Raw genomic sequence first — 16,302 nt, 5'->3', positions numbered from 1 at the left:
CACGACAACAGAACAGACAAAAAACAAAATCATAAAAAACAAAAAACATATTTAGCACAAAAATAAATATAAACAAGTTTTAGCTCAAGTTTTTTTCATTCTGTTTTTTTTGTTCGTTTCGTGGTCTATGGCCCAAAGGGAGCTACTCTCTGTGGTTTATCTGCCTCAATTGATCTGCCTGCTCGAACTGTCAAAATCTCATTAATGACTTGATTAATAAGCAAAACCAGGGGGGAGAGGGAGAAGCACAAGGAAAATGCTGACAAGTGGCAATTAAATGCAATTAAAAAGGACTAAATGTACAACAAACAATTCACATAATTGTCAATGACAAAACAAAGAAACGAACTGAGCTGGAATTGTTTCTCAAAATCGAATCAACTAATGAATAAATTATAATTGATTAATACAGTGACCAATTAAAACCCAAGCCGAGGGTTGGTTTGGCTTTCACATTGAGTCCGTGCTCAATTCACAATCCTAGCTCAGGACAAAGTACTCTGTCCCTGGCCACGATAATTGCTGGCCAATTATTACATTACATCGCTTATCACACGCAAAATATCAGACTGAAAATCTTACCACTAGTCCATATGTAAAACGGAATTAATTCACTGGGGAAATCGAAACAGGAACTAACTACCTTCTGACTGTGGGAACGAAACCCTTTTCAAGGGCCACAAAACTAGATGATGATGACCAAATTGATGTCTCGTTTATCATGTTCATTCACTCTAAAATGGGAAATACCCATCAATAATGTGTTTGGCCTGGCTGGTCCTCTTTAGTTTATGGATTTGCCAAAGGGATCAGTAATCTGGTAATAACGGACGACTACACAGATCAGGACATGAATATACATATTGCTAACTGACCCAGCTATCTCTTACAAAAGAACAAAAACAGGAAAAAGTTCTGTTTGCCTTATCTTCTTAGGATTATTTATCCTCTTCAAAGCTTATGAATTCCTTTCAGAATATATTTAATTTTACCTTAAGTTTCCATAAAATTGATTTTTAAAATTTATATTTTGAAGTTGACAAACGAAATCTAATTGTTGTGAGGGTGAAATTTGTTGGGTTATACTTTCTATTTGTAAAAATTTTTGTTCCTTGAAGATTTTGTAGTTGAATTGTTCAAATCTTTTATCTTCATTGCATAAAATAACTTTTTTCTTTTCCATTTCAAATTTCTATACAACTTCTATCTAGCATATTTTTCAGAAGAATCAATAAATCAATTTATATAAAGGATTTTTCAATTGGCGCGGATCGATTCGCTCAGTGGCAGCCATTTTGTTTTAATGACATCTGTCAATTCTTTTGTTTATTATTCAGTTGCTTATGCCAAATCGTCATGGCAAGTTACACGAAGGAACAGCACGTTCAAATGATAAAGCTTGGTGGTTCTTCACAGTCTACTCTTCAACGTTTGGTGGCCAAATGCGGACTTTTTCCTGTGGGGTTTTTTGCTTTAAAGGTGATCATAACACAAGCCATCGCTCAAATCCAGCCGGATCTATGCGGAATAGTCATTGAAAGTTCAACCACTCGGATACGTTCCACGGCAAGAAGCCGAGGCGGGCATTTGAATGATGTCACATTCCACACTTAATGGCATATATGCGCCTTTTAAATAAAATAATAATTTTGTCAATACCTTACACACAGATTGTTTTATTCCATTTCAACATCTCCCTCCTTATTGAAAAACCCTTCAGAAATGGTTTTTTTTACCGACATTAGACATTTTTGAAACAACACCACAAGATTCAATTTTAATTGGAGTCAAATAATTGATCAAGTTTTTTCTCCTTTTTGTTGTGTATTTTCTATCGAGTCTTAACTCTTGCTAACATTTTAGTTTAGTTGCGTGAATAAAAATTTGAGTCACTGAATGAGGCCAAAAGTGCTTAGGCAAATTGAGATTACCTTCGTTTATATTTATACTTATATAATATGCCCGTGATAATTGAGATCTTTCGAAAAATTTATAAATTATGTTTCTAATGTTCTTCACAGCCTTGAAAATGACAACTTTCAAAATGGTTTCAATCCTGTTAGAAGTATTTAGAGAAGGATCTATTAGTATGATTTTTATTGATCTGTTTCATAGTCAGTTTGGATTTTTTGTACGAAATATCATATATACTGATATATGATATTTCGTACAAAAAACTAAGCTGACAATGAAACAGATCAATCTGTATCGCCGATCTCTTGAGTTGTAAGATTTGCTTCATACAGTTGAAATTCCCAATTGGTTCTGGGCCAGTAATTCTAGAGTGGTTAGCGAACTCTGGTGATAAAAGAATTTATTTTATTGTTTTCCAATTGATAACGAGTCCTTTATTTCAGAAGATTACTGTAAATATTCCAGGATTGCAGCAATTAAATCTTCGAGTTCAAATGAAAATAATTTAACCAACATTTATATTTTTAAAATCTTCAGACAATTCATTTAAGAAACAATACAAAATTTTCTACATTTTTTAAAAAAATGTAACGTATATTCGAATTAACATAGTCCTAAGGGTGAGAGTAAAAGTCCTAAGGGTCAGAGTAAAAGTCCTAAGGGTGCGAGTAAAAGTCCTAAGGGTGAGAGTAAAAGTCCTGAGGGTGCGTGTAAAAGTCCGAAGGGTGAGAAAGCTTTTTGGAAAGCTTAAGAAATCAAATTCAAATCCTACAACGTTTCCGTTTTTACAAATCTTGTATTGCTCTATGAGGAAGTGCACCTGGCCAAAAATGCATTGGCTTTCCCCCAACTGCAAATGAGTCAAACCGATGATTGAGCAGTGGAAAGGAGAGGTGGATAAGGGCTACGATGAGGAGGTTGAGGACTGCGGGGGTCGAGCATCAGTCATTCAAGAGGGTCATATGAATCATCTATAAAAATATACAACAAAATAAACAATTGTGCCAAGCACATGCCATATAAGGAGAATAGTGCCGAACAGAAAACACTGATCCCCAAGTCGGATGAGATGAGTCGGAAATACAATTGCAAGGCAAAGTCCAAGAGAATTGAACTTGACAGAGGCGCACAGAGACGAAAAAAAGAAGTCGAATTAAAATTCCTAAATGATTATTTTGCTACAGAACATGGGGATTTTTGGACATCATCATCCACATCCACATTCACATTCACATCATCATCATCGTTGGCATCATTAGCATCATGAGCACCAGACGGCGACACAACAAGTGTGTGCACTCAATGGAAGACAGACCGATGTGTGAGAGGGGCGGACTATAAATAGATATTGTCAAAAAAGAAATAAAAGAACCACCGAGTCCAAGACCAAGAAATCTCATGGCCACGATTGGGTCCAAGGCAGCGGAAGCAGCCAACAAATCTTCCGATTTTCCCTATCATCTCGATGTACGAGGGCACATCATCTCTATAAGAGAGCAATTGAAAAATTAATATGAAAAAATATCTTTATCAACTAACCGTCCACCCAACCCCCTGGCCTAACCGATCTTCATCCACATCCACATCGAGGGATATATATCTACATAGATCTATATGTGGCACATTGACGACACACAGCTGATAGCGACCGTTTGGTCGATGATGAAAGCGTTGGCGGTATTTCTGTTTTTCTCCTTCGTTTTTATTTTATATCTTTACTTTTTGCTTTTCTTGATTTTTCCTCCTGCTGCTGCCGCTGCGGCGGCTGCTGCCGACGTTGGCTTTTCTCTTTTGTGTGTGTATATGTATAAAATAACAATGTTAAAAATAAAATTCATATATGTACATATGTACATATATTGAACAACATTTTCTGATTCTTTCGAATACTTGTTCCGATTTTGTTGGTTTGCCTGCCCAACAGTGTAGGTGTGTGTATGTGTGTGTGTGTGTGTGTGTGTGTGTGGGTGTGTGTGTGGGTGTGTGTTGCAAACTGTACGAATAGAAATCTGTTTTAGCGCACACCATAAATGTCCGCGTCACTTTTTGTTGTTATTTGATTTTGTATAGGTAATACAGATCGGATATATATATTAATATAAACATATGTGTATATAGACACCCGATTCAGACAACAGCAGCATCGAATTATCAAAGTAAATGATTCAAATTCATAATAATTAAATCAAAAATCTCTTGGAATATGCCAATACTTACAAAAAAAATTAATAATTCTTCATGTCCCCATAAATTTTGTTTTACGATTTTCTTGCGACATTTAAAAAAAATAAATTTCTTAACAAGTTTATACATTTTTAAATATCGTACAATGTTTTTGGAAAACCTAAACCTAGGGAATTTTTATTTTAAAAATACTTTTTTCTAAATTTTTTTATTGTGCCCTTCTTTCTTGATGCCCTTCTGAATGGGTAGATCAACTGAGAAAAATTCCAAATATGGAAAGCTTAAAAAAATAAATATTTATGTGTTTTTAGGACATTAAACTCTTTAAATTTTATTTTAGTCCTCAAACTAAACCTGTATTAGGAGTGGTTGGAAATCCCTTAAGTGCAATTAACTTTAAATTTATACAAAATATAACTCGATCCGAGCCTCAATCTCCGTGTAAATTTACTAATTAATTGCTTATAAATTCCTTAAGATTTCTTTTAACTTTTCGTATTTAAGAAATTTTTGAGGTCAACATAAATTTTCACATTTCTGCTAAAGGAAAATATTGAAAAATAATGAAAATATTTTTTTAATAAATTGCTTATTATATTTCATTTGAAGAAATAATAAATAAAAGTTGAAAAATTGAATAAAATATAAATTTGTCTTACGATTTCTTATAGGTTGCAATTTCTACACTCTTACTAACAATAAGAAGTACTGACTGAAGTAATGAAGTCTAAAAATATGAGAATTAAAAAAAAAGTGATTATACAAGTTATTAGAAACAAAATTTGGCGAAATATTATCTTAATTTAAATGCATGTCCTTCCTGGCTATGGTCTTGCATAATACAATCCTTTATTTGTTATATAAGTATATGGCGATGAAAACTATCTAATCTTTATCCGATTTTTAAAAAAAAAATATGTCATTTGACGGGAAATTTAATTCACTTTCTTTCGTAGTTCAAGGAAAATATTACTTTAGTACAAAATTGTGTTGTAAAATAGCCTTGCCCAAAAGACCAAATTTCCATAAAAAATTCAGATTTTTAATTGGCTACAAATCGAAAGTTGAGGCTAAATCAAAAATTTGTGGTATGCAGTTTATGTTAGTTTTGCTAGATCTACAACTTCTACGAAGATATCAAACGTCTATCTTTAATATTTAAGATTTTGGAAAAAACGTCCCTCCAAAGACGGGCTTCTCTTTGTTCAATTGCACCTGTGAAAAAAACTATGAACACCATTCTTACGGTCCATTATCTGAATACAATAACCAACAAATTACAGAAAAAAATATTCCATTAAGTTATTTAGGAGCCGAGAAAATCAAAACTAAAATCAAAAGAAAAAAAAAACCTTTAATTCGTGTCCTTAGTATTTTCATTTAAGTTAAAGTAATTATGTGTCTTAAGAAGTGATAATTCAGACTTCAGGATATTATTAAAAATGTTATAGGTCTAGATTAAGACCTTATTAAGTCTTAATAATGTATAAGATTTGAAATCATAGGCAGCACAAAACGTAAGCAGGTTGTCTGTATAGCCATTTCAAGAACCACCAAGTTCTATCATTAGCAGACTTCGCTAAAGAATCCACAGTTGTAATGGTCATACCATATCTTCAACGCGTAAAGTAGTTGGGAATTCAAACTACTTGAAGCGAGAAAAGAACGGCAAACCTTGCAACTGCAGATTACACCTTTTTGTTATGTTAGTTTATTTATTAATTTGGAATTATAATAATAAATCGATAATTTTGGGTTAAAAAATCAAATTATCATCTCAACTCTAAAGTGTATACAAAATTCGTTTTTGTTTCCTTATAATGTGTTCTATTGGCAGACATCCACCCAATTTGGAATGGTATAGATATCAAAGCTTATATATGTATATACATAGTTTTGGATATATGTATATTTATCGGCCTTCCACTGGTTCGTTGTATCAGTTGAAAGATTTCCTCTCCAGATTTTCTATTCTGCTCAATGTGTATCTGTGTGTATCTTTTGGTGGCTATAAATACATATATATATTCAAACCGATGCACTCGAAACCCTAAAAAGTGTTTTCTATTTTCCCTTTAGACGTTTGGAAAACACAAATCAATGAATATGAATGCATTCGCCCCCACCCCTTGTCCAGCCATTAACACAATCCCATCAGATTGAAAATCGAGTGTTATATAGACATTTGGGTTGACCTGATTTACTTATCGATGCTATTTACGATTGAAATGGGCTGCCAAGTGGCATTTCTACGATAAACACGAGCCACAATAGTGAATGCAGATGCCGTCGACGCAGCTGCTGCGGCCTAGGAATCCAGGAACCTGGACAGCGGTCACTCTGATGGCCATGAAGTGTTAATGCGCTAAACAAATCATCAGGCGATTAGGTCTATTTAGGGGATAATTGCGGTTAACCCTTTCGATTGTTTGAGGTCGCTTGGAGGGACACTTCATCAATTGGCATTGTTTGTTTCACACGGTGCCAAGGAAATCCAATAACTAATTTGAAATTAACTCGTGTGGGGGAAATATTGTTGTTCACTTTGATGGACTCACTGTCTCTCCCTTGGTCGTCTGGCAAATTGGCAACTTAATAAAAATTCCGCAAATTCATGAGAATCCAAAGCATTTAAACCGCCGCAGGGGGGTGGGTCAGTGCCAGATCCATCATGATGGCTTGTTGCCATGGCTATCACCCTGTGCCTGTGTTGGTCCTCGTCCTTCTTCTCCTCCTGCTACTACTACTACTACTACGTTGTCGGCGACTGTGTGCATTACGCTTGAGCTGTCAAATGCGCATCGCGTCTCTCTCTCTCTCTCGTTCTCTGATGTGGTGGCCACTTTGTCACCCACCCAAAATTCAAACTCAAACGCCAAAGGTTGCCCAACCCCAAAAACCCAAACCATGTCCTTTTACAGGGCTCAATTGCAATTTGTTTTCGGTGATTCCCAGCCTCGACCTCGTCTCGTCTCGTCTCGTTTCAACTGAACTCGACTCGCTTTGACTCACTGTTCGCTGTTTGTTTAGGCACATTCGGGAAGGGATTGGGTTTGGTTTTGGGATTGGGTTTGAGTCTTTTGGGGAAGGGTGGGGGGTACCATAGCAGTTCGCAAGTTTTTGGGCATCTGGCATTGGGTAATTCACACAAATGAATCCCTTTAGTGTTGGCAATTGGTGCACGTGCACTAAAACAACAGAATTCCAAATGCTGCCAGGATACGTGGCTCATTATTAAAATTCCTTTGGCCCGCAACGACTTTGGCCGACCTGCACGGTTCGCAAGACGCAGCCAGGGGGGCGACATCACATTTCACTGGGTTTTTATTAAATTTTGATTTAGCCATTTATATATAATCTATTTGCAATTGGCTTTTATTTTCATTGGAACGATAAAGTTTTGATTTGTCAAACGGCAAAGCCAAACGTCAATTTGCCCTTTGGCCATCATAAAAGGGCAGCATTATTTTCTTTCTTTTTCATTTTTGTAAGCAACGACAATTTGATTGCTCATTTAGAAGGCGAATCTACTCAGGGATCTAATGCATTTAGGTATAAATATTTATTACGTATTGTGGGAAAAATGTGTAAACTAAAAATGAGGTTCAATTATTGACTTATTCCACTGAATCCTCTCGAAGATGTCTCATCAAAATATTAAAGAGAAACTATTTCATCTGCAATAAGTACATATTAGTGGCCTCACAGCTTATCTTAGCCACCTTTAGTTAACAAAAACTAGAAAAAAGGAACAGTTCTATGTCACAGCCTATTTGATCCAACCAATGTTAAAGATCACCATTCTAGATTTCGGTATTATTATATAATATTTTAATATTTGGTGTGGCTGCTTTAGACGGTATCTTGTATCTTGCAAAGAAAACATCTTTGAGTAGGTACTTTAAGCACCTACGATCCGCACAGTAAACTGACTTGGGATCGATAAATAGTTATTAACAATAAAGAATTGTTATAATTGAAACTAATTTATGAAGGGACGTCTAGGCGTTGAATCATATCTAATTTTAGTCGGATTTTTATAAAAACATGAGCCATTTGACGGGAAATTCAATTTACTTTCATATGTTAATCAAGAAAAATGTATTTTATCTTACATTGGTATCGTACAACGGCGTCAAACCAAACAAACTCAAGAATTTCAGGTAAAAACCCAAAATTTCGATTGGCCCCAAAACAGGTACTAAGGCTAAATTTAACATTTTTGGCATGCAGTTTATCTTAGATTACCTAGATCTACAACTTTTTCAAAGAATTGTCCTATCTAAATACAATATTAAAGATTTTGAAGAGACTGGGCTAAACTATTGACCGATTATTGGTTTGGGGGCTATTTGTTCAAACGCATCTGTAAAAAAAACATCAAATGCTAACATGACAATAATAACGTGTCATCCTCTAAATACAATGACCAACAAATAACTGAACAAATAAAATGTCTTCATTTAATTTCTTGGGAGCCGTGAAAATCAAATTCAAAGTTTAAAAATAAAAAACCTACTGACCAAGACTATATCTTTGAAAAGTTTAAGCACTCTTTGCCTTACCAAATTATCTAGTCCTCGAAATGGAGTACAATTTGAAAGTTAACCTAAAGATCAAAAGACTTTAACCACATCTTAAAACTGGATACTGGACACCAAATCGCCACTTAGCATAAGGAAGAAGGTGATATCTAGTGTATAGAAATTAGAATATACAATCAATATTAAGAAGAATCAATTAAGAAATGATAGATTCGACAATCGGAGAATATGTATATGTAGGTATATATGTACCTCATGGGATCGGCGAAGCTTCATTCAACATGTTACATAGATTTTGCGGGTTTTAATAAGCCATTTTGCCATCTGGGTACATGGTCTAAAAATTTGTTATTAACTAGATAGAAAAAACAGAAACTTAAATTCGAGATGAATCACAAAATATTTATTGGTGACGCTTTTATAGGGAAAAGTCCTGAAAAACGCGCTTAGTGCTAATCTCGATTTCGGGGGTTTGTAGGAAGATATTTGAGCAAATAAATACGGCTGTGTTTGTCTTTAAAAATATTTCTTTAATTTATAAAACGAAACATCTTGAGTATAATTGAATATAAACAAATGTTTTAGTTTTGCAGTTTCAAAGTATATCTTGTGGTTATGATCTGTTAGAAGCGTTATTAGAGTACACATTCTGTATTAACATTTCCTACAATATAAGTCATATATTTCTAGATCTCCAATCTCTTAATTGGCAAATGTTTTTTCATACTTTATACTTTCTTCTTGGATGTCGAAGCTTTGTCATTTCGGACACCAGATATCTCATTATGTGGCTGCAATTGAAACATGCCATTATTTTTATCCGGAAGTGCTCAAAAGAATGAAACCTTTTGACGCCTGACAAGTTATATTTGGCAAATATATTTGTAGGTCGCCAAATATATACCCTTACACATATGGGGTATATAAGTTTGTGCCTAGAAGTAAGCAAAGTATAGAATGATAACGGAACGTGATTTTTTCTTCATAAACGTGATGACGGATTAGACTAAGGGATTAAACAAACCTCGTTCACTGATGTTAGTTTTAAGCTCTTAAAGTTTAAATTTGATTAAAAATTACTTGATCAGCATCTGCTAAAGGCTCTAATGGAAGAAACAATTGTGAAAACCTGTACGACCTGTAAGCCACAACATCAAAGAGATACCTTAATGATATCACGAATTATTTAGATTTAATGCATCTCCAACACTTTTGATTATTGCACTTTCCAGCATTAGTATCAATGGGAAATGGAAATTTGGATTTAGAAACTGAACATTGCCCATTTCTATCATATAAACTTAGGATGTATCCTAACAACCAACAGGATAAACGACCGAGGACTTAACCAAGTCCGATCCGTATATTTTATTATGGAGAAGTAATCCATTTTGGAATTCTGAACATTATCCCCGATGTATGTAAGGATCTATACCTTTTATTACTGCTTCATCAAAGAGAAATTTCCATCTACTCTAGGCTCGGAACTTAAAACCAGCTGCAACAGAATTTGATTTGTTTTGATGTGAAGATTTTCAGGATTTACAAAACTATCTATTTGTTTTATTAGTGGAACAGTCGAAATCGAAGACTTATTTGGTATCTGCTTAATGGTTTTCTCATATAAGTATTCACTACTAAATATGCATAGAACTTGTCATGAGCGTTTTAAATAACATTGCCAAATCTTTAAATGCATTTGTTGCTTTCGTAAGGCAATAGAAGAAGAATATAGTAGAGATAGATATGAGGATCATTTCTTATATGGGTTATCATTCAAATTTCACTCAGATAACTCAGTTTCTTATGACTTATTGAGTCAGTTTGCTTGTCACACACTCATTTATATCCTTTTTTACTCCTGCTTTGGATATTAAATTAAAATCTCTTTTACTAGTAGTAAAGTTTTTCCTAGTTCTATCAAAACTTAGACTCTTGCTTAGATCTAGAAGAGTATTTGGATACCTCAAGTTGCAATATTTACTTAGACGTACATCTTAATATGTTTTTGTAAATTAGAAGTGAATTAGCTTAATAGGAGATCGATTTCATAGCTCACAAAAGTATGCCATGAACATATGCAAAAGGCTCCTTTAGATGGAAGGATATTAAGAAAGGAAGAAGGAATTTTCAAATAACAATTTATAAGGGGATGGAAATTGGTTGGGAACTGTAGTTGATGGTGCAAACTAGTTGCCATCTGATATAAATATAGCATCTGGAAATGCTTAAAAATAGTCCAAAACTACATCGATATATTATGTACATACATATTTATGTATTCGTTTCCGATGTGTGTATAGGTATATACATATATCCGCATAGACAAACGTGCATACATACATAGATACATATGTATCTGTTGATCAATTATCTTGTTGCAAATTCCAAATCCAATTCCATTTTCATGGATTAGTCATTTGCCATGATCTCCATCCATGTCTTCACTATCAATCGATATGCAGAATCCTATGCGTAAATACCTTGTACATATATTGTGTATATCGCACCGATTATGCCATAGAACGTAAACATGCCCCACTTAGTTGTGGGATCTAAAAATAAAATGTTCCAAACGGCACAAAATAGTCTCAAGAACCAAATTAAATGAGAGCACAAAGCATCCCTGCAAAGCATAAACGAGAAACGTTCCACAATTCCATTCCACTATGCATTTTCAGCGGGTAACGGGACATGGAAAGGAACAAGTGCATTGCATTGTGCATTGCATTTGGCATTCTTGAAACGATGTAAGAAGTGTTGTAAACAAACAATTAGTGAAATTATGCTCATTACATGGGGCGTGGGCCGGTCAGAGTGAGAGAGAGAGAAGGTAGTGGGAAATATGACCAAAAATAGAGATGGTTGCCTAAGGCAGGAGAGGGAGCAAAGGAAAGGTGCAAAAGGCTGCCAGGGCGCGCATATTTTGTGAAACGATGCGAAAAGAAATATCGAAAATAGCAAATGAATTTATTACGACACATGAAAAACACGAAAGTTATGAAAACGCCAATGAAAAATAGAAGGCAACAACAAAAATAAAGGCAACAAACAAACATCATGTACATATATGAATACACACATCCACATATCCTATCCTACATACATACATATATGTATGTATGTGTGTCTATTTGAGATCAAGAATAGAGGCAGCTAAAAAGAAATAAATGAATTTTCAAAATCCCCCACGACCTAAAAACGAAATGAAAACGGAATATTGCTCACGCACACCCGCATACATATTAGCATAGCAAGACAGAGAGCGAGAGAGAGAGAGCGGTGGAATGGGTCAGAAGGATAGAGAGAGAGACGAGCAGATGCTGGAGGCGCCGTCTTGCCTTATACGGCACTTTTTTCATCTTCGGGCATTGCTCACGATCGCGTTCAGCACGCTCGATCATGCCGAACTGCTCTCGGTTGGCGCTGCTTCTGCCGTTCTCTCGTTCTAGCTCGCTAAATATTCCAAAGGCCCCCCCTCCCTCTCTTATGCTAAGGATCTATTTTTAGTAGTGTTCGGCCGAAGAAACGATGCTGCCTGCCGCTGATGGAGGCGATTCTGTGAGACGGGGGCGGCAAAAGATGCGCACCAGCATCCATTGGAATGCCTATGTATGTGTTTGTGTTCCTGTTGTTGTTTTTGGTGTAGGGGCTGTGGCTGCTGCTGCCGCTGCCGTTGGCGCTGCTGCCGCTGGTGCTTGCGGTGGGGGGGCGTTGAGTTTCTTTTGGACCAAGAAGACATTTCGGTTTGCGGTATAAAATCCGAGTACCAACGCGGCGATAATTTAGTCAGTCAGTTGTGTTCCAAAGCGTACACATTGTCGTAATTCTTGATTTCTATTCACCCGTGGTGCCGTAAAACAAACAAAACTCAAACAAAATGTGTGACGATGAGGTTGCTGCTTTGGTCGTAGACAATGGTGCGTATCCCCCTCCATCCTCACTCCTTCCATGGGAAGGAAGTCTTGACTTGGATTATACGAATATTGCAAAAGGATACTACAATATAAACCGAAAAACACTCTCTTAATAGTAGTGCAAAAGTGCAAAAAAGTGAAATTCTCAATGGAAAAAATTCCACTTTCGAAAATTCTCAATCAAAATTGAAAATGTTTCCCAATTCTACGGAATAATAAAGGAACTTCAACATAGTACAGAGTGCCAAATCTTCCGAATTCCTTGGAATTCCACGAAAGAATATCAAAAATACTAAAAAGTATCATAAAAGATCTCCCTCTTGATTCCGAATGGAATACAAATCATCAAATTTTACATCTAAGAAGTGTTCCCACACAAGAAAATAATTTAGAGAATTCCCTCTCAATTCCTAACGGAATATAAATCATCGAATTCGTCATCGACAAAGTATTCCCACACAAGAAAATCTCATCAAGTGTCATGGTATTGACATTTTTTACCGATTTCCAACCACTTTTGGTGCAATTCACTAATTGCGGAAATTAGTCTATTCGACACATTTCATTATGAAAATGTGACAAATTTTATGTGGCGTTCCTCCTGCCATGATTCATTCGACGTAATTTTTCGAATTCTTTGCAAATTTTCATTCAAGAAAACGCTAGACAGACCCATTTCTTTGGTTTCGCCCCCCCCTATAATGGTCGCCTTTTTCTTTGTGATTTTTAGGCTCCGGTATGTGCAAGGCCGGTTTCGCCGGTGATGACGCACCCCGTGCCGTCTTCCCCTCCATTGTCGGTCGTCCACGCCACCAGGGTGTGATGGTCGGTATGGGTCAGAAGGACTCCTATGTCGGTGATGAGGCCCAGTCCAAGCGTGGTATCCTCACCCTGAAATACCCCATTGAGCACGGTATCATCACCAACTGGGATGATATGGAGAAGATCTGGCATCACACCTTCTACAACGAGTTGCGTGTTGCCCCCGAGGAGCACCCAGTCTTGTTGACTGAAGCCCCCCCTGAACCCCAAGGCTAACCGTGAGAAGATGACCCAGATCATGTTTGAGACCTTCAACTCCCCCAGCCATGTACGTCGCCATCCAGGCTGTGCTCTCCCTGTACGCTTCCGGTCGTACCACCGGTATCGTTCTGGATTCCGGTGATGGTGTCTCCCACACCGTCCCAATCTATGAAGGTTATGCCCTTCCCCACGCCATCCTCCGTCTGGACTTGGCTGGTCGCGATTTGACCGACTACCTGATGAAGATCCTCACCGAGCGTGGCTACTCTTTCACCACCACCGCTGAGCGTGAAATCGTTCGTGACATCAAGGAGAAGTTGTGCTATGTTGCCCTCGACTTCGAGCAGGAGATGGCCACCGCCGCTGCCTCCACCTCCCTGGAGAAGTCTTATGAACTTCCCGACGGTCAGGTGATCACCATCGGTAACGAGCGTTTCCGTTGCCCAGAATCCCTGTTCCAGCCTTCCTTCTTGGGAATGGAATCTTGCGGTATCCACGAGACCGTCTACAACTCCATCATGAAGTGCGATGTGGATATCCGTAAGGATCTGTATGCCAACATTGTCATGTCTGGTGGCACCACCATGTACCCCGGTATTGCCGATCGTATGCAGAAGGAAATCACCTCCCTGGCTCCCTCAACCATCAAGATCAAGATCATTGCTCCCCCAGAGCGCAAATACTCCGTCTGGATCGGTGGCTCCATCTTGGCTTCCCTGTCTACCTTCCAGCAGATGTGGATCTCCAAGGAGGAATACGACGAGTCCGGCCCTGGCATTGTCCACCGCAAGTGCTTCTAAGCATCCACTTGACACAGACAATCATCTCCAGCACTCCATCCATAGCCCTGGCCACCATCTTTTGTTTCTACTTCTGCTGGTGGTCTGTGCTGTGGCTCTCCCGAGTGCACAACAACATCACCAACATCAGAGATGCCCGCCCATTTGAATGTTTTTGAATGTCATCCAGATTAATAATTATTATTTTTTTACTGACTGAAACAAACAACCAAACAAAACAAAACACTATCTATGTAAATGTAAATGATAAAAACGAATCCAAACCCGAACCCCATACCAAACCACCATTCACTTGTCTCTCTATAGATTCATATGTAGTACCTCGCGTGTTTGCGTTTCCATCATCAATGTTGATCATGCCATTTGATTGTTTTACCATCCACCAGCCACAGATTATGATTTTGTACAAAGAATATCTGATCAATAGGGCAATGGGGTCTATTGACTACAACATAACTGCAAAATAATCATTTGATTGTAATTTTAATTAAAACAATTTATAATTATTTATAAATAAAAACGATTTTTTAGATTTTAAACTTAATACACAAGGGTTACGAATGGGTGGGGATTGGCCATATCAGAGAGGTCCACCTGCAGAGCTTTCTAAGCTCTCCCACAGGACATGAGCTTTTGACACATGATTCGTCTTCTTCTTCGATCGGCTTCCGAATCAAATTCTATTTTCGGCCTCAGTTATCGACCAAGCTTTTTCGATTCCTCCAGATAATGCGTTTCGAATTTCCTATTACTTCATTCTAAGCTTTTTTCGGTATTCAAAATTATTTTCGAACTGGCTTTTTCTCCCGCATTTCTGAAATATGCTTGCTATGGGCCATACTATTTTTAGTCCAAGGCATTGGCATTCCACAGCAGAGAACAATATTTGTGGAAATCGGATAGGCCAAACGGCCAAGAGGCCAAAGACGACGATGACGCAAAGGGAAAACTAGCAAAAGATCAAAAGCATCCCAAAAACAAAAACAAATTGCCAATCTCACAATCAGTCGTGAACCAGAAAGTCAACAGAACTATTTCGGCAACTGTACTGCAATTATTTTATACCCTTAGACTAGACTAGACTAGATTTCAATAGACCTTTCCACTGCATTCTGAAACAACATTTGGCCTTTTTGGTGGTCGAAAACATTGAATTGTGTTTGCATGTCATAACTGATTATTAAGAAAATGTATTTAAGATTAAATTTCGAATAATTTGTTTCTTAAAGTGCTCGTTTCTATTGACTTATAAAATGTTGTGAGGCAGTAGTCAGTTATATCAATATAATTAGTTCTCAAATTTCATAACATCAAGTAAACTAATTCAAATTTAACTTCGACCACGCTGCAGAAGTTTATTTTTGTAATATTATGCGGTTTGTTTTTTTAAATATTTAGCATACAAGGAATTTAAATCTGTGAATTAAAAAATGCTACTTATTTTAGTTTGGGCAGAACCAATACTTCTTAAAGAGATTCTAAAGTTGATTTGATGTAATTTTTGTTTTGTAAACAAAGTAATTCCATTTAAAGATTTTGAAGTACACTTTTCTTTGATTTAAATATATTTGCATGTATTTAAAATAAACGAAATTCAAAATACTTGACAACATCCAGGGCCGCAGAGAGAAAATCAGGGCCCGGGGGTAACCATGTTTGGGCCTCACTTATCGGTGGCCCTGACAACATCGAAAAACATGGGTTAGGCGAATTTTCAGACAATTTTCTCTACCAAAGTCTTTTACTGAGAACTAAAATTAATATTCATTCGGAATTTGATAGTAAAATTCTAAGTAAATCGATTTGAAAGGCAATGCATAGCACTTTATTCTTGGCAATATTCCTTGAATTATTTATTGCATTTAAAAAATATTTGGATCCATCATAAATAGACTTCGTCAAGCAAGAAATATTACTACT

The 16,302-nt window shown here is 36.7% G+C and overlaps 1 protein-coding gene across 1 annotated transcript; it reads left to right on the top strand.

Annotated features, from left to right (window-relative positions):
• Positions 1-12,416: 12,416 nt before the first annotated feature.
• Positions 12,417-14,605, top strand: Act57B (Actin 57B). Its single transcript, XM_068288144.1, is given in 4 exon segments — positions 12,417-12,562; positions 13,290-13,576; positions 13,578-13,640; positions 13,642-14,605. Coding segments are annotated over 4 exon segments (1,131 nt in total). The 5' UTR covers positions 12,417-12,522; the 3' UTR covers positions 14,383-14,605.
• Positions 14,606-16,302: the final 1,697 nt, after the last annotated feature.

This window comes from Drosophila tropicalis, unplaced genomic scaffold, assembly GCF_018151085.1.
Source record: "Drosophila tropicalis isolate 14030-0801.00 unplaced genomic scaffold, ASM1815108v1 contig_573, whole genome shotgun sequence".
Classification (NCBI taxonomy): Eukaryota; Metazoa; Arthropoda; class Insecta; order Diptera; family Drosophilidae; genus Drosophila; species Drosophila tropicalis.
This window is presented reverse-complemented; position numbering and strand designations above follow the sequence as displayed.